Source organism: Scophthalmus maximus, chromosome 14, assembly GCF_022379125.1.
Source record: "Scophthalmus maximus strain ysfricsl-2021 chromosome 14, ASM2237912v1, whole genome shotgun sequence".
In the NCBI taxonomy this organism is placed as follows: domain Eukaryota; kingdom Metazoa; phylum Chordata; class Actinopteri; order Pleuronectiformes; family Scophthalmidae; genus Scophthalmus; species Scophthalmus maximus.
In genome coordinates this window covers 1,590,802-1,618,450 of record NC_061528.1, presented here as the reverse complement: position 1 = coordinate 1,618,450, position 27,649 = coordinate 1,590,802, and the positions used below count along the sequence as shown (strand labels likewise).

General features: G+C 47.5%; 1 protein-coding gene across 1 annotated transcript; it reads right to left on the bottom strand.

Moving 5' to 3' along the window:
• Positions 1-194: 194 nt before the first annotated feature.
• Positions 195-27,396, bottom strand: itgb5 (integrin, beta 5). The gene is made up of 16 exons (XM_035603597.2): positions 26,666-27,396; positions 24,927-25,012; positions 24,607-24,814; positions 24,257-24,506; positions 23,293-23,461; positions 22,040-22,201; positions 20,043-20,138; positions 19,853-19,942; positions 18,233-18,367; positions 15,485-15,659; positions 15,147-15,401; positions 5,224-5,446; positions 4,048-4,148; positions 2,459-2,578; positions 2,221-2,387; positions 195-2,140 (listed from the first exon to the last, which is right to left on the bottom strand). The coding sequence occupies exons 1-16, from the start codon at positions 26,742-26,744 to the stop codon at positions 2,045-2,047; spliced, it is 2,412 nt and encodes an 803-aa protein (XP_035459490.2). The 5' UTR covers positions 26,745-27,396; the 3' UTR covers positions 195-2,044.
• Positions 27,397-27,649: the final 253 nt, after the last annotated feature.

The window sequence follows — 27,649 nt, the reverse complement described above, 5'->3', positions numbered from 1 at the left end:
ACACATCAGATGAGACAGTGACACAACAAGTGAGGTTCAGAATCTGTCTTTAAATTATAATTATCACCTGTAAGACAACTGTAAAGGAAGATGTCAACATATGTAAAAAGATTTTTGTTTCTATGTAAGAACCAAGAAAAAGAACCAAAAAAAATCGGAGTCAGACACAACAACAATAACAACAACTCACTGACTTTAGACATAAGCAGATTTATTGTTCTTGCTCCGTGTGTGTGTGTGTGTGTTACAGAAACACGTGTGTGTGTGTGTGTGTGTGTGTGGAGGCAGGCGACCGGTGAGTTTGAGTCAAAACCTCAAAACATTTTCATTTCATTTGGCACCGAGTCAAATTATTTACATAAACTCCGAGTCCCCGCCCCCTCCCTCACCCAGGCCCCTCCCCCTCCTGACGCGACACCTCACACTCCACCTCCTCCTGTGGGATCAGTGACACAAGGTGGACTCGCCTTCACACAGAATTCATAACGTAGCAGCCCAAGTCCCAAATCAACCTTTGATTCCTTTACGACATTCACACAGCGTCACCACAGTCTGAGGGCGACTCACCAGCCAGACTCAAACCCCCGGCCCGTCCAGTCCGGGGGCCGAACCGCCGACGCTCCAGTCGAGGTGATGTGATCATGGGTGTAACATGTTTTACCCGATGTCATGACGACGCTTTAAGGCCGTGCGAGTCGTTCACATGTGTTTCTGATTGTGAAGTTCAGGGGTCGGTCATATTTCATATATTTTTCTTTCTTACAGTCACAGTCAGAAAAGAGAAGAAAACATCCAAACCAGCGACGAACTCATCTGTTAACGTGTGTGTGTGTGTGTGTGTGGTTTATTGTGTTTCTCAGCCACAGAGGAACCTTTAAAAACACATCGGAGAGACAAACCTCAACTCCGGTTCTTTTTACACCAAATTAGCTCCGGTTCCTTTCACGGATCCTTTCAGGGTTCCACCGGTTTGTGCCTGTGAAATATTAACAATATGGAAAAACTGTCTCATCTTTTGTTTTGTCGCAAGAAACAGAGCAAAAAAAAACTTCTATTTACATCCAGATGCCGGAATTTGAAATAATGGAAGAGGAAGAAAAAAAGTTAATTTACTTTATTTATCAATTATCTGTTGGTCGAAATTCATAATTGTTGAAGCTTTTTTTGTTGGCGGTAATAATCACGCAAAGCTCCATATGTGTATGAATTCGCTGCTGAAAACAAACTCAACGTTTCCTCCTGTAATATCTATACTTTCCTCATGTTTTCGGAGATTTACGTCGTCATATCGGAACAAATTCACTTAAACCTGAGTCTGAGATTTTAAGTCACGTCGCTGGTTTTGGTCTTTTCTTGTGATTCGGTGACTAAAAGACAAAATAAGAGTGAAACACCGACGGGATCCTTCAGGGTTCAGGAGCTGGAGGACGCGATCTGTCGTCTCCTCGGCGTCAGATGAAGAGAAGCGAAGTGCAACCGGAGCAAAGACAACAACAACAACAACCAACAGAAAATATTAAAGAAAATGTAAATCTTTTCGCTGTGCAAACACTTCCTGGTGAGACATCTATTGCTTAGTAAATATTAGTAGTACCACGACGTCGTCAGAGCCACCGTCAGAAATATGTGCTTTGTTTTCCTTTAATTTGAAATTATCTGGAGAATTTTGTGTTTATAAAAATATACAAATATGAGTGGAAGTCTGGTCTGATCTGTACAAACAGTGAACGGTGGTGTGAAGTTGGAGTTATGGACTTCATGAGAGAGAGAGTTTCTTTTATCTCTGGCTCGCTAAACAAAAAGAAGGAGTTCATGTGTCGCGGCTCCGCCGCCGCGAGCCGAGCGCACGGAGGAAGAAAACAAAGTCAAACCGTTTCTCTGCGGGTGCAAAGATAAACAAAAAAAAAAGGAAAAAAAGGCCACGAATTCCCAAACCTTCGGACACGTTCAAGTTCATCTCCGTCCCGTGAGCGGTGGTGACGAGCGCCGGCCCACGTTTCCTCCAGGGATCGGTCGGCCGGACCGGTCCTGCCGCGCCCCTCCATCAGTGGACCCCTCCGTTGTACGACTTCCCGTACATGTTGAAATCCGTCTCCACGAAGTGCGTGGACACCGGCTGCTTGTACAGAGGGTTGGAGGCCTGAGGAAACAGAGGACGTCAGGTTTAACTAGACCCTCGTACGTTTCTATGACCCGACGTGCCGTAAAGATCCTGCTCACCATCTCGTAGCGGGCGCGTGAGCGTGCGCTCTGGAAGCGCGCAAACTCCCGCCGGTCGTGAACGGTGATGACCAACTTCCACACGGCGAGCAGCACCATTCCCACCAGCAGGATGCTGCCGACCACGGCCAGCAGCACCGTCATGGCGTCCGGTCCGCCGCCGCACTCTGAGGGAAGGAGGAGTCTTACACAGAGGAAACGACAATCAAAGGTATAAAAGAGTTTGAAATGCACCGACCTGGCTCTTGGAGCGCGGTGAGGATGGATTGTCCGCTGGCGTGTTCGGAGTACGTGAACTTCATGACGCAGTCGTCGTCGGTTTTATACAGACACAGCACGGCGCCGGGGTCGTCGGCGTCTGAGGGACGGAAAGAAGAAGAAGAAGAAGAAGAAGAAGAAGATGAATCATTTGCAACGGACGAAATGAAACAAAGGAAACGAAAGAACAAGTCGAACGAACTCAAGCGATGTTCAGCTGATTTGAATCCACTTCTATCAACTTCTTCGAGTTGGACAAAGAACAATCTACGTTTGTGTTGAACCTCACTTTCTTTATAGTATAATTATCATCATCAATATTGTTATTATCCATCGTCAGCTTTAGATTCAGAAAGAGAGAAAACAGGGAACAATCTCTCCCTGCTCAGAAAACAAACACTTTCTTTGCTGTGAAATCACAAAACAATCTTTCCCTGATTGAGACACTGACGTCCCCGTGCCCTTGTTTTTTTTTGGGAATCTTCATCAGCCTAAATGTCTGAAAAAGCTCAGGAGGGAGGTGAGGTCACTGGTCCTGGTCCCCCCTCATCCTCCTCCTCCTCCTCGTCTGTTTCATGCACAAAGTATGTGGAATGTACATGTGGAGTCGATTAAGGCCACAGTCAGATGCTCTGAAACCAGTGGGACGGGATCCAACACGGAGCAGTCTTATAATAACCTCTGGAACCAAAACAAACACCAGACATTCTCCTCTGCCTCGTCCGTGTCATGAGAGGTCAGAGGTCACTTTGTTATTCTGATCAGTACGTTCACGTGAGGAGAAGCTGAGGAACCTGTTTGCTCAGCGGGCGAGGAGGAGGAGGAGGAGAGAGGAGGAGGAGGAGGAGGAGGAGGAGGAAGAGAGGAGGAGGAAGAGAGGAGGAGAGAGGAAGGAGGAGAGAGGAGTGAGGAGGAGGAGGAGGAGAGAGGAGGAGGAGAAAGGAGGAGAGAGGAGGAGGAGGAGGAGGAGGAGGAGAGAGGAAGGAGGAGAGAGGAGGAGAGAGGAGGAGGAGGAGGAGGAGAGAGGAAGGAGGAGAGGAGGAGAGAGGAGGAGGAGGAGGAGAGGAGAGAGGAGGAGGAGGAGAGAGGAAGGAGGAGAGAGGAAGGAGGAGAGAGGAGGAGGAGAGAGGAAGGAGGAGAGAGGAAGGAGGAGAGAGGAGGAGAGAGGAGGAGAGAGGAGGAGGAAGAGCAGCGAGGACACGGGAGCCAGACGAGGGGGCGTGGCTCCGGCTTCTGCTGCGTGGGGGGTCGAAGGTCGTGACACCTGCCACTTGACAACATGGTGTAAACACCAGGAGGCGAATGAGTTCATCACAGACGTGTGATGAACCTAATATTATTATTTTTATTATTAATGGCATTTGGCCCCGCAGTGTGAGAGTTTGTTTGTTTGTACTTGATCACGTGACATATTTAACATGTGACTGACGTCACTGGAGCCTCAGGTCTGATGAACAGTGACAGTCGAGGAGGTTTGTAATGAACAGATGTGAACTCCTTTCTCTGCCAGTCAGCTGGTCTGATCGTGTGTGTGTGTGTGTGTGTGTGTGTGTGTGTGTGTGTACTCACTGAAGGACTCCACAGTAATGATTTCATCCTTGCAGAGGCGCTGGCAGGTCTGGTTGTCTGCGAGTCGTCCCGAGTTGAAGAGCCGACACTCGATACACTCCCTGAGGACGAGGGTTCAGAGTTTATTCTCTTCTATTACTGAGCTTCTTTTATCATCAGTCCTCAGGAGCTACAGTACAGGAGACTCGTTTTATTAGTTTAATTCTGTTTGTTATCTTTGCTGTGGAAGCGTCAGATGCTGAAAAACACGTCCTGCTGCGTTTTCGCCTCGACAAATCTGGAGGCGGAAGACGACGCAGCTCAGCAAACAAACTGAGTGAGTAGAGCTGGAACCTCCGCCGACGACCAACCGTCCTTCAACTCAATCAAGTTACACACTCATAGACATCAGTATCAGCAAGACCCATGAATCAGCCCCTGGGAGAAGAAAATATGGATTCCTTATTGGCCAAAATGATGCCAAATAATGATTTTGTGGAAATCTGTTCAGTAGCTTCTGTGTAATTCTGCTGCAACTAACAAGAAGACAGAGGTTGAAACAAAATCTCCTTAGTGAACGTACAAAAAAATGTTTAATGTGTCCGAGCATCAGTCATCCGATCAGGACATTTAAGAAGCTAGAAAAATGGAAGATTTGCTATATTTCTCTAAGAAAAAAGGACATCAAACATCAGTTAAATCTATAATTTTTCATATCCTGCTGTCCTTGTAAACTAAAAATGGGGAAGTTTTCTTCCTCTCTTGCATTTGTTGCTTCTCAGATTCGATTAAATCTGTGGAATTACGCCGATGACTCGTCTCTTGACTCAAGTCAGGTCAAAGGTCACAGGTTGTTCCATTAAAAAAAACGCGTTTGCCTCGGAAAACCCAGAGTCACGTGTTTGACAGGACGCAGACGAGGAACTTTCTCTTTGACTGGACGTCCGACTGACATCGCAAACCTGAAACCTCAAAGAGCCGGAGCCTGATGTGGACGAGACTTATCTCACGACGGAGTCATAAACGCTCAGATTACGTCTGTAAATGAGTGAGTTATGTTTGTGTTTTGACTGTTCTCTAACTCGTCTGCGTCTCGTCACCGCAGCAGATGTCGAAGGTCAAACTGTTGTTGAGATTGTCCGTCGTCGTCCATTACTCACACGCACGCACGCACGCACGCACGTTGAATACGCTCACCTCTTGGTGCCGCAGGCGTCGGGGCAGGTGGGACACTTCTCGCACGTGACCCCGAAGGCGCCCGGCTCGGTGCACTGGCAGCGGCCGCAGGCGCAGTGGCCCCGGCCGCTGCACATCTGCCCGTCGTCGGCGACGCAGGACGCCGTCTCCGTCGAGCAGTTGCAGTTGTCGCCGACGTAGCCGGCGTGACACTTGCACTCGCCGCAGTGACACTCGCCGTGACCTGGACGAGAGAGAGAGAGAGAGAGAGAGAGGAGCAAGTTAACACGGCTCATCATCATCTGATCACGTACGATATCATACATCCAAAAGTACTAAAGTGAATATTCATAAAGAAGTAGCAGTATAAACTTAAACAAACAGATTTCTTCAGATGTCTCTGGAGCTGCAACACTTAATCGATTTATCGATTAGTAATCCACTACTAAATGAAACCGCCAACTATTTTGATAATCGATAAATCGTTTCAAGTCACAATTCTGTGATTTCAGCTTCTTAAATGTGAATATTTCCAGGTGGTTGAGGTCAGAGGTCGGGGCTGCAGCGGACACAGACTCGTCAAGCAGCAGCACACTGTCCTGTAAAGCGTCACGGTCAAGATTTCTTTCTTTTGGCCACGCGGCAGATAAGAAACTTCTAACGAGCAACAAGTGACATGAACCACCGCTGCCAATATCTAGATATTTATAATCAATGTCAATCTCTCCAGTATCTGTGCGCACCATCATCTGAACAAGCCTCTGTTTGACCTTCTGCTGCAAGAGCGAAGAAAAAACAGAAAGAACTGGAGCAGCTGGAATTTTCCAGCAGCCACATCTGAGCAAACTGCGTCTTCTGTACCACACACACACATTAAGTGGTTATCTGCTCTGGAACCAATCCAACAGGAAGTCGGCCTCCAGGGACTCGGCCCTCTTCCCCTCTGGACTCTGTCGACACGCTGATCTTCTGGGAACGCCGACACGAGAGGCGTCGTTGACGGAGGGAGGACGGCAGCTGTGACCGGGGGGGACGGGACATCACTGGACGCGCTCATTTCACACCAGATGTTCCACCACGAAGACCACATCCAAGGAAGGTGATGAGGAGTTTTGACAGAAAAGGAGAATGGGAGGCGGGAACCAGTGGGTCAGATTCCAAAGATTCCAGGTTCCGGATCAGGAGAAACCATCGGCAGCACTGAGCGACAGACGACGGTCCAGAAGACGAGAGGTGGTGATGATCCTGACGCGGGAAAACTGCTCTGACAGAATGCAGCTCAATTCACACAAAAATACTGGGAATTTAAATATTTATAAGTCAAGCCGGGAGTCACTTTTGTTCCCCTCGACTCCCGGCTTGACTTATAAATATTTAAATTCCCAGTATTTTTGTTTTTATTCTTAGTATTTTTTAAATCCTCGGTCTGGGAGAAACTGACTTCCGAGCCTCTCCACATCCGGCTCATACAGTTTGGCAGAACTGACAATAAAGTGAATTAATACAAAGAATCTCATAGCAGAATGACTGATATTGGACGATCCTGAACGAGGTCACAGAAACATTCGGCCTCATTATCTCGGTTGTGCAACTTCCTGTCCGGACGAACACGCACGGAACACATTCCTTCTGTTCTTGGTGTAAACACCAAATTATTATTCCTGAGCGTGTTGCAGAACTTTGTATTCTTAAGGTTTTCGCTTGAGGGCCAGAGTCTGGAGCGCCACACCCAAAAGCTCGGCCGCCACCACGAGTGGCATGTGGCTGAGTCACGGTACCGACACTGGAAATATGAAATATGACCTCAGACGTGGGCGCTGAACATCGGGCACAAGAAAGGAAATAACTTTAATTGCGCCCAAAAAAAATTAATACGCTCGTCTGAGGTGGGCTTTTGCCTTTTTGCGAAAAAAGAGTTAAAGCTGCAGTAAGAGATTCTAAATCAATACAATTTTGTAAAAATCTGCAGATATTTCCTCGAGGCCCGCTAGCTGTCGGTTCTGTGTGCGCCGGCTCTGTAAATCGACAACCAACCAAACGGCTCGGTGCCAGCAGGTGGCGCTGCATCTCTGCGGTCTTGGCCTCCTGGTGAGAGCATCCGTCTCCTGAGGTCGCGGGTGAGCAGCCGGCCAGAGCAGTGAAATCACAACAACAACAATAAGAGAAACAAGCTTTCTCCAAAATTGCCCACTTCCCTTTAACGTGCAAAATGCGCGATGGAAACAACTTTTCATAAAGTTTGGGTGTGAGCGAGGGAGTTGTTGCTTTCCCATCGGCATTCCTGTCTAACTTTTGTTCAGGGGAGGTTTGCCGGAGTATGTGGGAGGTAGAACGGGGGGTGAATATTCACAGGTTGGGTTTATTCATGTTATTCCTTCAAGTAAGTGTCGTCAAGCTTTTTCGGCAGCGCGCCAAATTGGCTCCGCGCTCGACGGTGGAGTCGTCTCCACCCAGTGACACTCTGGCCAGGTACGTCCCTCTCTATGTTTTGGTCGCGACCCCCCCTTCAGATGAACTGGCACCGCGTCAGATGAGATCACCAGCAGTCAACACACCACAAATTCCACGTCCAGACCTCAAAACAGATGTTTGGAAGCAAGTGCGCGGTCTCCTCCTCGTCCTCCCGGCGTTCCTTCTCCTGGCTGCACCGTCGGGACTTTTTTGACTCACTGCTAAACGGGGAGATTAAAACGCTGCTCACGATAAACACAGCTGTGGCCGAAGAGGAGGAGGAGGCGGAGACGTGGAACGAGTTCAGATCCTTCAGAGCTGCCATGACGTTCCCGTAGACGTTCTGTCAGCCCGGACAAGCAGCCAAAGATGAGGCCGAGGCGCTCGGACGGAAACGCCTCGCTGTCCTGAGCTAATGCATCTCCCGCAAACCGTTCCTGCTCTTTCAGGCGCAGGTGACGCTTTCAGAGCTGTCGGTGATCGGATCAGTGAAGGACAAGTGCACAAGGGAACCGGAGCAGGGAACCAGAGTAATCCGCCTGGTGCAACAGGGTCTCCCAGCCCCTGCTCACTTCCTCACGGATCACTGAGTTCATTCACTCCTGCTGCTGAGCAGTCTGAGAAAAACAAGGAAGAACAGTGGAGAGAAAAGTCTGGACAAACTCATTCTTTGTGCATTTTAAAAGAAAAATATGACCCTCTTCTGTAAAGGAACGATGCTTTATGAAACGATGCGCAGCTAAAAGTTGTGTTTTCATAATATACCAAAAATAAATGTGAGTGAACGCAGTTACGTTTTTCTCATTTTTACACCTGTACTCTCACTTTTACTGTAGTCTGATTTTCGACAACCATCTCTTCACATGTACAGTAAAAGTTAGGCACAATTTGCCGTTGTATAACATTCAATGTAGAAGAGGTGAAGACTCAAACACAGGGGCGCCACAGCAGCTCTGGTTGGTGAAAACTGTGTAGTCAGCTGAATCACTGGCTCTTCTGACTGTTATGACACAATTATGGTCTCAAAGAATATATATTTTTCACATTTAACCATATGCAGCAGTATATTACAGCTCGGAGACAGACTGTAAGTGCAGCCCCGTGTTTTCTTTGTACTGGATTTCAACATCATATTTAAACAGGCTTAAGTAAACAGTTGGGAGATTATACGAAGAGGAAATGAGCCGTCAGGTTATTTTTAGAAGCATATTTTGCTGCAACGTTATCGTACAGATGTGTACGATAACGTTGCAGCAAAATCAAACGGGAGCTCGACGGAATCTGTTGCTCTTGTGAAAATCACAGAGAGGATGATGATGATGATGATGATCTGTGACATCTGGAACCAAACGTTTCCTGCGTCAACAAAGACGCGATCCACACATCGTTCTCTGTCGAGTGTGGTTTTTATTCTTTTGCTGCGATGCAGATGTGAAGCCGTCAGAGTATCTACAGACCTCGTCTCGTTGTTTGGGAAGAGGCTGCGCAGCGCGTCAGGCCTCGGGCGTCGGAGACATGTGACTCTCTGTTTTCACTGAGGTATAAGGAAAGACTAAACGTGTTTTATGTTTTGCCGATGTATTTTGTGATTTGCCGTTATGTTTTTTGTGATTTGCCGTCATGTTTTTTGATTTGTCGTTATGTTTTTTGATTTGTCGTTGTGATTTGCACTTCAGGGCCACCGTCAAAATCTCACTATCTGTTACTGTGACAGAAGCTTACACAAAGAAGAAGAAAAGGCACTGGGCATCTACCATACGTCTGAAGTAGTTTTTTCAGATGTAGAAATGTAAAAGCCTTTTGAAACGGCGACGAAGGAGCCTGTGATCGTGTTTCATATCAGAGTCTTTGAAGTTCTGGTCTGAAGGAATCATCTCCGACACTGAACTGAACTCAGTCGCTTCATGAAGAACGCTCTGATGCGATGTGGTAGCACGCAGAGGGGTGTGTGTGTGTGTGTGTGAAAAGAAAACTCGCCCTCTGACCTCCCACATTTGCAGCGTTGCCCTACTTTCTGCTCTCAGCTGAGCTCGACTCGAAGCTCCACTGAATATTTGAGATGCCTGTGGTTCCCCCCGGTGCGTCTGCGTCACACCAGGAATTTGTACATTTTAGGGGAAAAGAGGTAACTGCTGCTGCCGCTCCGCCCCCTGGAGAGGAGGAGGGAAGAAACATTACAGGGTTTATTTCCAGCGCCTTGACAATTTCCTGTGGGAAATCCCGCCGTAACATAATCGGAATACCTGTATATCATTTTCAAAATAATTTGGTTGCAGCAAAAAAAACATGATACATGATGGGGAAAATTCCACAGAAACAGCAGGAAACTAGAGACGACGACTTCCTGTTTACATATAAAGTGAAAGCTCGACATCATTCAGATTATGAATCTATATATAGTGTATATACAAAAGTGCCGTGGCGCATAACCTCCGCCAAGGCTAACGCTACAAGCTGCAATGTCTAATATTTAACTTATGAACTAATAAGAACTTATTCACAGAAGTTGAATATATTGTCCATAACTCTGTTCATATATGAGTTAGATATAGTCACATGAGGTGGACCGACTTCCGTGTGAGTCTCCATGTTTCTACGTCGTGTTGAATACGGTTGTTGAACTAAACGCTCCAGAATACGTCGCGTTCCGTTGAACTTTCAGACGCTGACGGAAACAGGACATGGAATCAGAGGTGCAACACCATAAAGTGTCCCCTGTCGGTCGCTCAGTTGGTTGCGTTTTTTGCAACTTCACCAGCGGATGGTGCCAGAAAATGACTAAATATTACACACTGGGGCTTTAAAGAAAGGGAAAAGATCCATTCCTGCCAACCAACTAAGAAACGCAGATGAAAAAAAAATAAACTCCTAGGCCGAGGTAATTCTTTATTAATCCCACAACAGCGAAATAAAACAATAAAAGAAGAACTTGAAACCTGCCACTTCCGGCTCCTCACTTAATTTTTCCACACGTTGCCCTCTTTTGTCTGACTGGATTAAAAAAAAAAGAAAAGTTAAACACATCTAATCACAGACTGGCCCGTCTGGGAAGAAATGCAGAATATGATCGTACGACTTTAAATGACAAGCTCTGACGGCTGAACAATATCACTCACTCACACACACACACACACACACACACACACACACACACACACACACACACACACACACACACACACACACACACACACACACACACACACACACACACACACACACACACACACACACACACACACACACACACACACACACACACACACACACACACACACACACACACTTAATTACACAGGAGGCTGAGGGGTAGGATTACTCAGTCGGGCCACAGGCTCAGACGGGTCTGGGAGTGTCTTCCTTTGATTCAGTGTCACGTACAGAGAAACAGTTTTGGTTTTTTTTAAACAGTAGCTGCTCCCGTCGTCGTGTTCTGGATCCAAACTCGCTCCAAGGCCACGACCACGTGAGGGGCTGCTTTGTTTAGACTCTAAGTTTTTAAAGTGTCCAATAAAAAAAAGGTACTTATTTTGTGAGTTCAGGCAGCTGGTGGAGAGATTCCTGCCCATTTGTGGTCAACTCTTATTTCAGTCTCCCTAAATATACACCTCCGCAAAGCTGGACGCCGCCGAAGTACAGACGGAGACAGAAGTGAAAACGTGCGAGTCAGTAAATATCTGCAGCTTCTGTGGAAGAGGGAAGTCAGCGAGCATCAGACTGCTGAGGAGGCGAGAAAAGGAGACGTTTTGTTTCCACAACAAACAAAAAAAATCTGAGATGACAAAAGTTCAGTGGAAACACTTTCTGTTGCCCATGACGAACGGCTCCTGAAGCTCCTTCAGGGGTGAAGGGGAAGACGCACTGTGTTCTGATAAGAAGGAGACACAAACACAAGAGGTCCGTCTCTACGAACTCAGAAAGTTAAAAGCTGTTCACTCGACACTTCCTCAGATTAACGGCGCCTCAAGAATCAAGACGACGCCGGTGAGTTAGGAGGACTCGAGTCAGGTCATGTGAGATTCAAGAAGGCCGGATTCAGATGCCACTCAGGCTCCTGTTCAGGGACGGCGGTGGCCACACGACGTTCCTCGGAGGAACCGAGAGAGCGCGGGGCAGAGCGGACGCCTGCAGACCCGGAGATCGCTCTGCAGGCAGGCGTTGGTGATCTGGACCGTGTGTCGACCAGCGGAGGTTGATGAGCAGCGGAGTGATGCTGCGTTCGGGAAGGATCCTTCGTGGTCCCGCTGACTGGCTGAATATTTCAGCTTGAGCGAGTGAGGCCAGTGGCACGAATTTCAAGTCTTCTCGTCACGAAGTTGGCGTCTACTCACGACATGTGACCTTTCGGGCCGATTGGCGAGCGGGTCGGTGAAGACGGCCGCGTCCCTCCAGCGTCCATCGTGATCATCTCCCACGTTTGTACCAACACGTTGATGTCAAATCCATCCATCGTCACGTCACACAGCGAATCAGCCCCGTTCCTTTGGATGGTTAAACTATTTCTTCGAGTTCCGACTTCACTTTGTTACCAAACTATCTGTTTCTCTTTTGAAATCAGTCCCATGTGCTACACCACAGACTTCAAAACAACATTTTTTTTCGCTGATGTGGCTCTGTTAACAGGCTGTAAAAACAATAATACAACCTCATCTTTGTGTTCGTGTGTGTGTGTGTGTTCGTTCCTTTCAGGGCAAAAACAGCTGAAATATGTGGGCTGTTAAACCTCCGCAGGCCGAGACAGGCTCGCTCTCGAACGCTGAACCAGCGCTCGTCATCAGCCGATATCTGCTCTGTGACACGGACGGAAGAGAAACAACAACTTTCAAATGACCCACCTGCTCTCAGTTCACTAAAAACTAAAAAGGAACACATTACAGGCGTCGGCCTCTCGGACCCGCGTGAACAACATCACGCGCTCGACAGACAACAGTCATCAGCGGCCGTGAAAACAGTGTTTACCTTCTGGATTCTGCTCTCGGCGATCTGCGGCGTCACCGCGAGCAGAACACAAAAGCCCGTAACAACGACGTGGCGACACAATGACGACCGCCTCTGTGAACTCCAGCTGCTTGTTAAACACACACATTTTGCTGCGTCGGCGTTTTCGTCTGTTGACGCCACCGAGAGCGCCGCTGATAAAAAAAGAGGAAAGATAATTATCTCCGTTTTCTTCTCCCCCTCAAGGTTTTACAAAGTTTTAATGTCGTGTAAATGGATTCAAACCACTTGTGTGTCTGGTGGGTGTCAGCGTGACGTAATCAGTATAATTCAGGAGCTCTCCTTGATTTATTTTCCCATCAGCAGTCTGGTCCGGCACGCTGCGGACGACACAGTGTGTCTCCATGCAGCTGTGATTCTCTCCCCTCTCCTCTCTCTTTTGTCTGTGGGTAAACACTGAGGCTGACACAGTGACTGCCAGGGGATCGTCTCTGAGCTGAGCCATGGGCTTCCTGGACTCCAGCGCTGAGCCCACAAAATGAAACCCAAACACTCTCTGTGCCAAAGTCTGGGTTCAAGTTCGCCCGCGTACGAGGTCAGGGGGAAAAGACGGGAGAGCTCAAAGCACCTCGACGTCTCCGAGGGAAGATTATAAGTGATGGGATCAGGGTGTGGCCTCGTAGCTGGCAGACCTCGGGTCTTTTGTCTGCAGCCGTCAAGTTCAGTCAAGTTCCAACGAGCGGGAGGGAGGAAGAGGAGGAGGAGGAGGAGGAAGAGGAGGAGGAGGAGGAGGAGGAAGAGGAGGAGGAAGAGGAGGAAGGAGGAGGAGGAGGAAGAGGAGGAAGAGGAGGAGGAAGAGGAGGAGGAGGAGGAGGACTGTCTGTCTGTGTGTGTGTGTCTGTGTGTGTGTGTGTCTGTCTGTCTGTCTGTCTGTCGTTCACCGTGAGGATGCAGAGATAAACACGGAGAGCGACAGCAGAGCAGATGCAGAGGTCAGGTCGCCTGACTGACCCCAGATACGATGCGTCCTCCTCCTCACAGCTTCCTGCTTTCAGCTAAACAGAGCTGACAGTATTGTGTTGATGCTGAACGTCTGTGGAGCATCAGCTCAGAGACGTTCACTTCTGCTCATTAGAATCTTGAATTAAAGCTGAAATCAATATATCAGTATCAAAAAAACTATTTGGATTTAAGGCAATTTTAAACAAAATCAAGAAAATATATTGTATCAAACAAAACTCTTGGCTATCATAATAAAAAAACCTTAATAACCTTTTATTTCTGACAATAATTTTCTTGAGTTCATTAATCTGAGGACGGTGCTGATGAGGAGGAGGAGGAGGAGGAGGAGGAAGAGGAGGAGGAGGCTTCATGGTGTTTGGTGTCATTAGAGGAAACTCATTATGGCTCCAACCTCCCTGACAACGGAGGAGAGAAGAGGAGAGAAGAGGCAGAAGATAGTGGACTGTTCACATTTAATGATCGGCACAAACAAACAAACAGTGAGTCCGTCCTGAACCAACCACAGACTTGTTTCTACTGGAGGGGGAAGATAAATACAGGCAGGCTTTGTTGTTGTGGGAGCCCCACGGTCACAAAGCGCCTTCTGTGGGCTGAAGGAACAGTTGTTGGCCTGGGGACGAGCCAGTGAACCTCCCCCCACCACGACCCCTCTGCAGCCAGGACGTCCCGCAGCAGAATGTTGGACTGAATGTTCTGGGAAAACACTTTGGTCAAACGAGGCCAAAACCTTTCAGCTCAGAGGACGAGGACTCTGTGTTGGCACCGGCGCACGAATCACTGATGAACGGAGAAAGTTATTCCTCTCTACTTCTATTTCATCAGGTCCTCGCAATCAGAAAATGACTCCAACACGACGGCACCAGATCCCTCTTTACAGCCATGTATCGTCCACACAAAAAAAAATGCTGATACCGATGTCGGTCGGGCTCTGGTATCAAACCCCAGTGACCTCGGTAACCGGGAGCAACAACAGCCCATCGCGCGAAACAAAACAAATCACATAAAGTTATAATAAACCGAGAGCAGCATTTCTCCTGAACCAAACACGACTCCAACACCAGACAACTGAATCAGCATGTCGCCAAAAGACACGCACGGTGTACAAAAACACGGGAGCTGTCACATTTAATGCCAACAACACATGAAAGCTGCGATCCAACAAAATGCGAAGGTGTTTTTTTTTCTTTTCGAGCAGGGGCAAGTACAAGTACTTAAATGTAAGTACTTGTACTTGTGCCGAAAAGAATTGGCCAAAGTACAAAGACAAACTCGGAGCAGGTTCAGTACGAGACACGACTCCACATCGTGAATGTGAACCATGTGTAATTATAACTCACAACAAGCAGCAGGTCTGAGGAGTTGACAGTGTGTGTGTGTGTGTGTGTGTGTGTACGGGAGGATGAGGATGAGGAGGAGGAGGATGAGGAGGAGGAGGATGAGGATGAGGAGGAGGATGAGGAGGAGGAGGATGAGGAGGAGGAGGAGGATGAGGGGGGAGGAGGAGGAGGAGGATGAGGAGGTGATGTTCCTACCAGAGCAGAGGACGCCTTTGTGTCGGGCGCAGGAGAAGTCGTCGCACTCGCAGAAGCCGCCGTAGATCTTGCCGAACTCCGACTCGTAGCACAGACACTGGTTGCAGCTGCACTCCCCGCGGCCGCTGCACACCTGCTTGCCCTCGGCCTCGCGGCAGCCGCTAAGGTACGTGCTGCTGGCCTCGCCCTCCTGGCATTCGCAGCGGGCGCCCAGGTAGCCCGGCTCGCAGCGACACGTCCCGCAGTTATACGTACCTGAGGGGACCAGAAATTGTTGGTCTAACATCTACGATGCTTCATGACTCTTTCAAAAGGTTCGTCTCGCGGAGCAGACGCACCGATGGAGCTGCAGATGCTGCTGTTGGTCTGCGCCGTCCGACTGCAGCCGCAGTCGCACTGATAGTCCACCGCCAACTGCAGGCGGTCTTTGAAGCCCACCGGCTTGATGGTGAAGCTCTGGTCGGCGCCGCGGGCAGGGCAGCTCCTCGCCTCCACGCTCACGTTGAAGGAAACCTGAAGACGGAATGCACAAGTTGTTTTTTTTCAAAAAGGAAATGTACAAAGCGGCTGTGAATGACTTCCTGTTTGTTCCGTCGGCAGGGTTCACGCGGGGTTCAGACGATCGGACAGATAAGGAGTTTTATCTTCCATATCCCTCAGTGGCCTGATCCCAGCCTGCGTCCTTTCATTTGAACAAACACAACCCGCCCCACAAAGGGCTTGGCAGCAGCCGGCCGGTCTGCGGGCCGTTGCACTACACATGACCCCGCGTCGCTTCATCAACATCACTGGACTGAATTAACCCCCGAGAGGAGCCGACGTGGCATAAGTGGCACATACAAGACAAGTCGACTCAGGATACAGGAAAAAGGCCGACGTCCCATGTTGCCCCCGGACTTCCCCCTTTCCACTTCAGCGCGGGAAACAAATAGTTAACGGAGGGAAGAGACACAATTATATTAATTTACTGTAAATGTGAGTCGCGAGGAGGAGGCCAGTTTCCGTCCAATCACGTGGCTGGTTAGGACAACTATCTGAGGAGGGGGGGGGTTGACGGTGAGGAGGTCAAACCCATTGAGAAAATGCCTGAACACACATGACGGGTGAGTCACATCATTCAGAAACAAGATTGGGTGGAACCGTGGTCACGTACTGTACGAGGGTTAATGGTTCACCTGCAGACAGTAACACATTAAAGACTCACTGAGGAACTGCGTGCGAGGCGTTCACTGACATGTTGGTCTCGACAGACAAAACTTTTATTCCGCGGACAAATCATGTTGGGATGATGGAATTTTTATGACCGACTGAAAATTCAATTAAGTGGCACAGAAAAACTAAACCCCTTGAGAAGCTCGAACAAAAACAACACAATCAGATTCAACTGATTCAAAGAACCTGTGGAATGTTGCAGTGGTCGCATTCACGTCTTCCGAGTGTTACAGTGAAAAGGGTCCCGGGTTTATCTACACACTCCTTTCACGGCCCACAGACCCCCCCCCCCCCCCCCCCCCCCCCCCCCCCGCCCCCTTTGTGTGATTTCATTGACATGCGGCGGCGAGCTCTCGCACAGGACGAGGTGACTGACACCCTGGGGGCCGAGGGCCACATCCTCCTCAGCAAAAGGCTGGGAAGCTTTGGACCCCTCCATTTCCTTTCAGCGCTCAGGATGAAAAGACGCGAGCGAGGCCCAGTAAACCCTTTTCATTCACCCCTCAGCTCCTCCGACGCCCAGCTGAGAGAGGAGCAGGGGGGAGGTGAGGTTCCCCGTGTGTTAAGCCGCCCCTCGCTCACATTTCCAAAGGATTCTGAGCCGAGGCCTGTGCAGAATATTAACATCCAGAGAGAGAGGGAGGGATGAAGATGTACCTGATCTCGGCTGTTGTTCAGTGACAAAGAAAAACCTTCAGACCGATGCCAACAGACATTTACTACATTATCCCCAAGAGCAGGGCACATGCATCACAAACCCGTTAAACCTCCTTTTCTGGGAGCGGTTGCACCAACTGGTCTTAACGTCTGGTCGACAGGGAGGTCGGTCGTATCTTGATGCAGATTTACGTCTGTGGCACCAACTGGTCTCGTCCTCGCTAAGACCGGTCGTAAATCATTATGTCTTCTTTACCAAAAAAAAAGGTCAAGTTGGTGGGCAACTCGGTGTGATGAGCAAAACTCCACGTGCAGAAAATAAACAATCTTTTAAAACACATATGCACATTTTTATTGCATCATTTATCTTGTAAAATGAGTTTTTCGTATCGCTGCGTGTGGGCAGATACAGACGCGTCTGCGAGACGATCACATGGGACGATAAAAGCCGACAGATAAAATCCGTCGGGCTCTGATGTGGACTGCGTGTGGTGGAAAAGAAAAAAATAGATAAACTTCTGCCAAGAGATTTTTTGTTCGACAGTGGGGTTGTTCACACGTTTTGATCCAGATTCTCCTCGTTTAAAAACGAACCGGCTCGTGAGACGAGTCTCTGCTCAGCTTCCGGAGCCAGAACATGCGAAACGCTGCGACTCCTCCGAGGACGTGTTCGGGCTTAAAATCAAACGGCTTCAAAAGAAAAAAGGGGGAGGAGTCAGTGTGACTGTGCCGCTGCGTGTTTCTACAGGAGCTGATGGGAATATGCAGAAAGTCCAGTTTCTGAGGAACAGATCTATGAGTTAGAAGACTTTATACTCCAGCGCCTCGATGATTATTAGACTAAATATTGTTGCAGTTGCTGCTGTTGTTCCTGAACGCAGCTTAAATCTTTATATATATCACTGTGTCAGAAACTCGGCGAGTCGCTGTGACTTTCCTCCACAGGTGCCTGGTGAAGGTGTTTGGTTTCAGGGAGAAGGAAAATAAATCCTCCTCCCAACTCCCCCTCAGTTTGGCTTCATCACAGAGGAACTCTGCCAAACGTCTGGCAGAACGAGCCACAGACTCTTTTTTTTTTTATATCCCCCGTGTTCAAGCTTCAGATGCATTTTTCATAACCCCAAAAAAGTAAAACGCTGTCCAGTGGGTGAGGCGGCTGCTGGAACACTCAGCAGCGGGATGAATAAAACATGCAGCCGTACGACGATGGAACTCACCGTGTCTCCTATCTTCAGGTCGGCACACTTCCTGAGGCCCGGCAGCGGCTTCCCGTCCTGGCAGGTGGCGGTGAACGACAGGCTGATGTCCTCCGGGTGGTCCCACACCGTCAGCTCCACTTTGGAGCGGATGTTCTGAGGAGGAGGGAAACACAGCAGAAGGTTTGAGAGAACTTATCTCACAGGGGTTTCCCCCGCGGTGACGAAGGGGCACAAACTGAACGTGAAGCCGCAGCGACATGTCAAGACGTTTATATTAAAACCACCTCAGTGGATCTTTTTCGTGCCTGTAACTCGGCGTGAAAGAGAGAAACATGGGGAATGTGTTGCCCTGTTTTTTTTTTTTAATAGTTTTATCTCACCACAACCACAATGTGTGCGACGCCTGGCTGCAGGTCGTGTGTGTGTGTGTGTGTGTGTGTGTGTGTGTGTGTTGCCAGCTGCGTCTGGCTCCGTGAGCATTTAACAGCGATGTCACTGTGCCAGGGATAAAAAACACGGGATCATTCCCCTCGCTCTCGCACATCATCAAGACTTTTCTGACCCTGAACGTGAGTCGCAGCGAATCAAAAAAACAACATAACGGTTACACAACATAACCTCGCTGTGTTTTGGCAAAGGCCCGTGGAGCTCACAGGCCCGAGAGTGGTGGATGTGATGTGGCAGCTGGAATGTTAATAAAGGGGCCGTGAAGTCAAAGCTCTTCATTCAGGCGCCCTCCCTCCCTCCCTCCCTCCCTCCCCCGCACGCACGGCGAGCACGTCGAGTCTGACACCAGCTTCAGTCGCAGAGAAAACACACCGTCGTCATTCGGCTCCTCCCACACAGGGAAACATTTAGTGGGAAAAAGCCCGACTGCGGGAAGAGCAGAGCTCCGGAAAACAAATTGATTAAACTTTTTTTTTAAACAGGCAGATGAATGTCAGGCCTCAGTGTGTGTGTGTGTGTGTGTGTGTGTGTGTGTGTGTGTGTGTGTGTGTGTGTGTGTGTGTGTCAAATATTCAGCCTACAGGTCACGTGGGTTCTTCCCCACATTAACCCCCTGTTCGTCTTCGTCGTCATCGTCTTAGGGGGCGGAGCTTTCTCCGTCTCCTCCCGTCCCACATTAGCGTTGATAATTTTAAATCTAATTTAAAGTAAAAACTTTTCTATAATCTTGCTCGTATGATTCTGTTGATGTCATTTAGTCGATATTTTATTCATCTCATCTTCCCTGTCCGTGTTTTTCCTCTGCCGTGATCGTGAAGCTTTTATGTAATAAAAACGTATTCAACCAATAAGAGCGCGTGTGTCCACTTCTGACACACAGTTGAAAACAAGTCTCTCTGATGTTTAGATATTTTTTCATGTGTATTTCCTAAGTGAGAAGCATTTTCCTGAACTTTTTCCGGATGGGAAAACGTCCGGACTTCAGTAACTGTCTGGAAGCAGCTAGATGGATGATACTACTACAGTAAAGTCAGCTGTTAAAGCCACTTCAGCGTTACGGCCCCATTGAGAACTGCAGCCTGTGCCCGTGTGTCAGCTGGAGCTTCACTCCTCCTCCCCCCCTCGTCCTCCCCTTCTTCATCCCAAATCCCTCTGACAGAACACAAACAGGAAATCCTGCCGCTCACTCACGTTGTACGCTGCGATGATCAGCTGGATGACGTTCTTTGAGTCCTGATCCAGGATCTCCACCGTCGTTCCAGGGATGAGTGCAGTGAAATTCTTCCAAAACAAATAATAGAGACGACAGCCTTAGTTGTCGCCAGCGTGGAAACGGGGACCAGGAAAGGAAAGTGGTCTTAGAAGAAGAACTGGAGAGTACCTTATAAATAACGTACAGCCGCTTTGTGACAGCGAAGATGAGAAAGATGTTGTTTTCAGCCAGTTTCTCTCCCAGAAGAGCCAGAGAAGGATAATCCTGTAGAGGCAGAGAGATGGGAATGTTTTCTTTTTTTTAGGGGAAAGCCTTCAGATATTCGTCCCTGCTGACGTTTTCTAAACTCTGTGAGTTTCCACGGAGCAACTTTCTGCTACAGTGTCAACTAAACAATACTTTGGTCTTAACAAATACGACATATTACCAAATATTGCAATAACGTAAGCGAGACAATGTATGCATTTAAAAAAAATTAATATTAGGAAATCTGTCACATAATAAATAACACACCATCATCTGCATAAAACATGTTAAGAAGGAGTTCGAGAGTCAAATTTCGGAAGATGAAACTTTAATATAATTAAATATAAATAAAACTAAAATATAACTTGAATTAAGAAAATAAACCCTTTTTTAAGTTAAAATGTTAAAAAATAAACACATCATTTCTTAAATCTGTAAAATTCAAGTTCATATCGAACGATTTTTTTATCGATCAAGCGATAAATCTATATCTGATTACAACACTGCTAAATACACAATCTACACTGTCACAAATCTTTGACTACTAATCTAAAATCAATATTGTTTTGATTAGCATCACAGAACATCATATTTTCTGACACCACAAGTGTTTCTACACTGTAGCTCACGTGTCCATTTGTTTTTTGAAATATCTGTATTTAGAGGAATGAAAAACATTCCCTGGTAAATAGAAGCACATCACCGTCCACATGACACTGATCTACTTTTGAAACGCGTCCGTTGTTTTTCTGACAGTCTGTGAACGAATCATGAGAGAAAAATTTCCAGTGTGTGATTTTTTTCCCCCCAAATTAAATTTTTAAAAAAGGGAAAAAATAAAATTCCCATTTTCAACTGGAATGAAAACTCAGCGGTCGGTTATTTGAGTTCCGAGGAGAAAGTCGGGCCAGACATATTTCTACATTCCTCCACGCTTCACGCTCTCGAGCTGCGGATCCACTCGACTCCACTCAGGTTTTTACTGGCGGCCTCCAGGTGTGAACACGTGCGTTGGCCCCTCCCACCTCCGCAATTACCACCACGGGCCGTTTACCGTTAATGACGTTGGAATTTCAGTAACTGGCCGTTTGACTTCAGCTGCATTCAATAAAGTTTATAAAAAAAAAACACACGTCTCTACAGCGTGTCAGGAATTTTATCTTGCAGTCGTTCTCTGAGTAAACACTGGAAGTTCCAACGTCCGTTCTCAGCTGGAGTCTGAGGTTTATTGAACAATGTGCTGTATTACAGTAAATTACAGCTTCAGGTTTCCGAAGGGGAACAAACTGTAAAGCTGCAGGGTGAAGTGGCTGCAACAAAATCGGGGATAATTTAAAATATCCAAATATTCTTGGGACTTTTTCTCACGCAACACTGCTCCTGTTTTACTCTGTTTTATTTCATAAAAAGTCTGTACACTTTTTCTGGAATGTCTCTTTACTCGCTGGATCTGATCTCCATGGCAACCTGAGGTTTCGCAGGTACAGTTACGATTCTTAGCTTCATGTTAAAGGGGCCGTATGCGATTTTAATCCAATACACTTTTTGTCAAATTCAGCTAATACGCTAGCTGTCGTTAGAGGCCTCGTGGTCAGCGCGTGCGTCTCACGTACCTGAGGCTGGGAGTTCGATCCCCGACCACGGCAGTCAAACAAATCAACAACAAAAAACAATCGCTCTCCAAATCTCTCACTGGCCCTTTAAGGCCGGTGAACGACGAGGGAAACCAGACGTCACATTTTCTATTTTTGATTATTTTGCAATTCATGATATGCTATTTATTTTCATTACTTTACTCTTTACTTTTGCTGTCAAGTTGTTAAATATAGTATCGTTTCACAACCTGACTGAAAGAAAATGAAAACGATAACGGAGACGTCGTTGTCTGTCCACGATCACCAGTGAGCCGCTCGTCTTACCATCTTGGTGGAGGCGCTGTACTCGTTCAGGTCGTTGAGGTGACATTGTCCGTCATGCGGCTGCACGAGACCTCCCAGCCGCCCGTCCAGAGCCAGGTGAGGCACGTCGTCCGTGGCGAACACCAGCAGGTGGTAGGCCTCCTTCCTCCAGCCGATCTTCTCCTGCGGACGGAGGTGAAGCACGTCGGAGAAGTTTGTTAAAATCTCTTCCTCTGGTTTTATCACTGGGATTACAGACACAGTCACTACAGCTACTGTGTGTATTAGTAAATAGATTTACTGTAAATCCATTGGCCTGGATGTTTCACTGAAAACTTCAGATCCATCAACCACACGTCAACAGGAGGACAAAGTCTGTCTGTTATCACCAGGAAACAACAGGCGTTGGACAGACGTGGTGACTAATGCACACGACATGACGAAGGCCTTCGTGATTCCTTCGTCCAGCATTTGTCCTGAGCTGCCGTCAGAGGAACCGTGGGACCAGACTGAGCTTTAAAAACTAACGTTCAGTCCAAACTCTGCTTTCCCACAGTTCCACTAAGGGATTTAAATGGTTTAAAACAATCACAGCCAAAAGAAAACTGAAGATGGAATCATGTCCATGAAAGAAATTCTAACGTTTCCCTGAAAACTAAAACTATTTTTAGTCGTATATTCAGGATAAAACGATCTAACGTCGGACCTGACCACGTCTGATGATCCATGGGGCCTGTGGGAGACGCCCAGAGCATTTGAAACAGAGCAACCCGAGCAAATTACAAGGCAGCAGCGAGTCGCAGGGGCGGGAGTCAATTCTCTTCCTGTACAAAACAATTAAACTGAGGAGAAGGAAAAAAACAACTAAACGACGACGGGACGCGACCGGGCCTGTGAGCGAGCGAGCGAGTGACTCGTCCTCGTGTTTAACCAGCTGCACCAGACTGAACTTCCTGTCAAACCCCCACGGTGCTTTTAATTAACAAGTAAATAGGCCAGACGCTTGTCACGGGGACAACCCCCCCCCCGCATCTACAATGTGCTGCCAAGTCATGGTCCATACGTTGAATCTCAAAAGGGGCGCGAAATGCATCTTATTAAAGGGGCAGTAAACTATTTTAATCCAACGCTGTATTAGTGAATTACAGCCTCCAGGTTGCTCAGGTTGCTGCAGGGGGAAAATCTGGGATAATTTCCAGTGGATTAAAATATTCTTGGGACTTTTTCCTCACGTAACACGAGGTTAAGAAATTAGATTGAGTTGAGTTCGTCACCTTACAAACAGCCGCCTGCAGGATGGCGTCGAATCCGCCCTCCGGCGCGTCCCGGTTGCGCGACACCATCTGCTTCTGCACCTCCTCGTTGAAGCGGTCCACTTTGTCCGTCAGCGACAGGATGTGGCGGAACCCGAAGGTGGGGACGCATTTGGGGAAGAGTTTGTATCTGAGGAGAGAGAGAGAGAGAGAGAGAGAGAGAGAGAGAGAGAGAGAGAGAGAGAGAGAGAGAGAGAGAGAGAGAGAGAGAGAGAGAGAGAGAGAGAGAGAGATGAGATGAGATGAGATGAGGCGTGTTTCCTCTGGACGTCACATCAGGACGAAACGAGCAAAAAAACAAAGTTGCGCCTCGTTTTATCATCTACGGTTATTTGTGCCATTTGTTTTAAATAAACATGGTGGTGACTCGATTTGTACATTAATGTTATCGTAATCACAGCGGAATTATTGATTCTTGATCCAGTGGATTTAAATGTAGGATGTTTCCTTCTTCGTTATAAAACAGGATGAGCAACGACAGAAGTCAGACGAGTTGTTTGGGGTCAAAACATCGTCATCTATCCCTTTAACGTTTCCCCTGGTGCACTTGACACACACACACACACACACACACACACACACACACACACACACACACACACACACACACACACACACACACACACACACACACACACACACACACACACACACACACACACACACACACACACACACACACACACACACACACAACCGGGGCCATGACCTAGATGGGAGGTGATGCGCGATGGCAGGCGGCGAGTTAGCGTCTCACCTCCGGGGCAAACGTTGTGTGTGAGCCACAGCTTTTTTTACCCTCCATCTATTCTGCTCCTGTTCACTTAGTGCTTCACTCTGCTTTATCAAACTGCACATGATTCATGAAGACAGTTATAGAGGAAATTATTATTTCAGGATTATCCCTGTGGTCTTCACCACCCACCCGCTGCAGGGGTTCTCCTGGTACTTGGGCGCCGTGTAGGAGAAGGGCGACATGTTCTTGTCCACGAAGGAGCCGAAGCCCAGCCGGAAGTTGCTGGTGAGCTTCCCCATCTCCAGTGCCAGCTTGGTGCCCAGGTTGCGGATGGTGTCCAGGTCGTCCTTCATGGAGAGCGAGAGGTCCATCAGGTAGTAGAGGTCCACCGGGTAGTCCTCCACCTGCCGCACCTGCACGCCGAACCACGTCTGGTCTCCTGGACGGGGGCAGGTGGACCGTGAGCAGTTAGCAGAGGGAATGGTTTCAAAGTGAAAACCTTCTCCTCTCATGTTTGTGAAGTGCTCATAAGACATTACCTGGTCTCAAACTGAGGGAGATCTTCTGAGGCATAATCTGGACCACGTCGTACTGGGTCGACCCGGAGCCTTTAGAGCTCAGGGGCCGGTTCTCCAGAACCGAGGTGCTGCTGGCCAGGTACTCGATGAACGGAGCCTCGCAGCCCCTCTTCTGCAGGTTCTGACTGAAGTCGCAGCGCGACGTCAGAGTCCGCCCCCTCCCAAAGTCCTGAATGAGGGAGAAGACACACGCACAAGAAAGCTCATTTTAATAACTGATTGTTTTTCTTTAGACGTAACCACACAAGAGAGCTTCGGTCACTCAGCAGGTGAGGTCGTACCTCTTGTGCGCACCAGGCGCAACTGGGGTGAATCAGGAGACATTCTTCACAGGACGTCGCGCTGCCACTCATACACATGTTCAGACCTGAGGAAAAAGAAATCACAGTGAGGGACGGTTAAAATACTGAGACTGACAAGAACAATTAATCTCTAGTGTCATTTGAAAACAGGACTTAGATTTAGGGACCAGGAAAAGAACAGCAACGCAAACCAATACTGTATTATCATTTTAGTGTTTGAGATGTTTGAGGGTTTGTACAATCCACTTTCTTTAAATATGTTTGAGCTCAAATACATCAAACCACTTTTCATTAAACATTTCCACCACAGGAATCATGTGTTTCCTTGAAGGAGGCGTGAACTCTACAGACTGACACTAGTGTTTTTAATACACATCACAATATTTTTTTGAAACACCAATGTTGTGACACAGTGGCAACGAGAGCTGCAGCAGTTAATCGATTAGTGAGCGACAACTATATTGATCACCAATAATTTGATAATCGATTAATCTGTTCAAATAGTTTTTATGAAAACATAACAAAAAACATCATTCTCTGATTTCAGCTTCTTACATGTGAATATGTTCTGGTTTCTTTGCTCCTCTGTGACAGTGAAGTGAATATCAGTGTGTGGACAAAACAAAACATCATCTTGTGGTTTTGGGGGAAACACGATCAACATTTTTCTAGGGCTGCAACTAACGATTCTTTTCATAACTGATTGATCTGTTGAATATTTTCTCGATAAATCGATCAGTGTTTTGGTTCATAAAATACTGAAAAATGTCCATCATGTTTCACCAAACCAAGATGATGTTTTGTTTTGTCCACACACCAAAGATCTTCAGTTCACTGTCACAGAGGAGCAAAGAAACCAGAAGATATTCACATGTAATAAAACAATTTTTGACTTTTTTTCACAGATTAATCGATTATCAAAATAGTTGCCAATTCATTTAGTCGTCGATTACTAATCGATCTACATTTTTTACAATTTGACCGGACCAAACAACTAATCGGATTAATCGGGAGATTAATCGATAATGAAATAATCGTTAGTGCGGAACAATAACTAAACTTTATAGATTCCCAAGGGAAAACACGTGGGAGGTGATGATGCAGCTTCCTGGTCAGTGGTCATCAGGTGTCTGAGGTAAACAAGAGTGTCATGTGATAACTCATATTGATGTTAACATAAGTTTGTGAGGAGGGAAGATTAGAATATGAGCGTGTCTGTCCACGTCTTCTGTCTCCATGGCAACAACAAATAAACTGTCAGGTCTGTCACTGCTGCTGTTTCTGATACAGATTAGATGACGATACATATATATATATACAGTACCAGTCAAAAGTTTGGAAACGCTTTCTTATTCACTTGAATGGGAAAGCGTGTCCAAACTTGTGTATGTGTGTATGTATATATATACAAAAACACACACACATATATATATATATATATACATATACCCGTACATATACATATATATATGCATATACCATATACATTAACATATACCCGTACATATACATGTATATATATATATATATATATATATATATATATATATATATATATATATATATATATATATATATATATATATATATATATACACACACACACACACACACACACATATACATATATATGTATATGCGTATATATACACACACAAATGATAAAGGAGGAGAACACGTGTGGACATCCTCAGGACCGTGCAGCCCGGTCCTCGTACCTCGGGCCGGGGGCAGCAGGTTCCCCAGCAGCACGCAGCACAGCGCCGCTCGCCACATCCACGTCCCCGCGCCGCACATGGTGTCGGGGAGAGGAACACAATCCACAATCTCTCTCTCTCTCTCTCTCTCTTTTGAATCACTTGATCCGAGTTACTGTCCCATCGGAACCTCTCGGTTCGAGTCCCGTCGGTGATGGGGCGCGTTCAGATCCAGATCATCTCCAGCTCCGGTTAAGCTCCGCTCACCGGGAGGACTCCGGGCGAACAGACGAGCGCTCCCCCATTGTTTTCTTCCCTTCCCTTCCTCGGCTGTGCACGAAGCGTCCTCCTGTTGATCCGCGTCCGGACTTTTCCTCTAGACCCACAACCTCCGTGGTCTCCACTACTTCCTCCAGCCCCGCGGACAGCCGCCCCGCAGCGTCTCCTGCGCCCGCGTCATGGCGCGTCTCCGCCCGGTGCGGTGCGGCTCACAGTGCGGTCGATCTGCGAGAGGAGAAGGAAGCACACGTGAGTGTAGAGCACAACTCTGCCCGCGCACCGCGACTCTTCTTCCCCAGGTCGAGTGTCGTCCGCCCCGTCGGTCCGGTTAGAGTCCCAGCTGCAGGCTCCGCCCACAAAGCCCCAGAACACGGATCAACTTTTAACCCGTTCGCCGCGCGGGTGACTCCCCGGGGGGCGGACACCTAGCGGTCAAACACAGGGACTGCACCGGGAGCGGGCCGAGTTTGACCATGATGTTTGTTTTGCTTTGGTCCACATCAACTCAAGTTTCCTTTAGGAAAAATTAGTTTTTCCTAAAGGAAACTTTGTCAGTAATATACGACGGAGTATTAGGGCCACAACGAGAGAGAAAATAAATTGGAGACTTTGAGAATAAAGTCGTAAATGTATCAGAATAAAGTCATAATATTACGAGAATAAAGTTGTACTATTACAAGACAATACAGTTATAACATTGCAAGAGAAAAGTCATAATATTATGAG

Coding starts and splice junctions, on each gene's coding strand:
- itgb5 (XM_035603597.2), bottom strand. CDS start 26,744: ATGTGCGGCGCGGGGACGTGGATGTGGCGAGCGGCGCTGTGCTGCGTG. Junction 25,013..26,665: donor CCTGCTGCCCCCGGCCCGAG/GTACGAGGACCG, acceptor CTTTTTCCTCAG/GTCTGAACATGTGTATGAGT. Junction 15,402..15,484: donor CAGCATCTGCAGCTCCATCG/GTGCGTCTGCTC, acceptor TGGTCCCCTCAG/GTACGTATAACTGCGGGACG.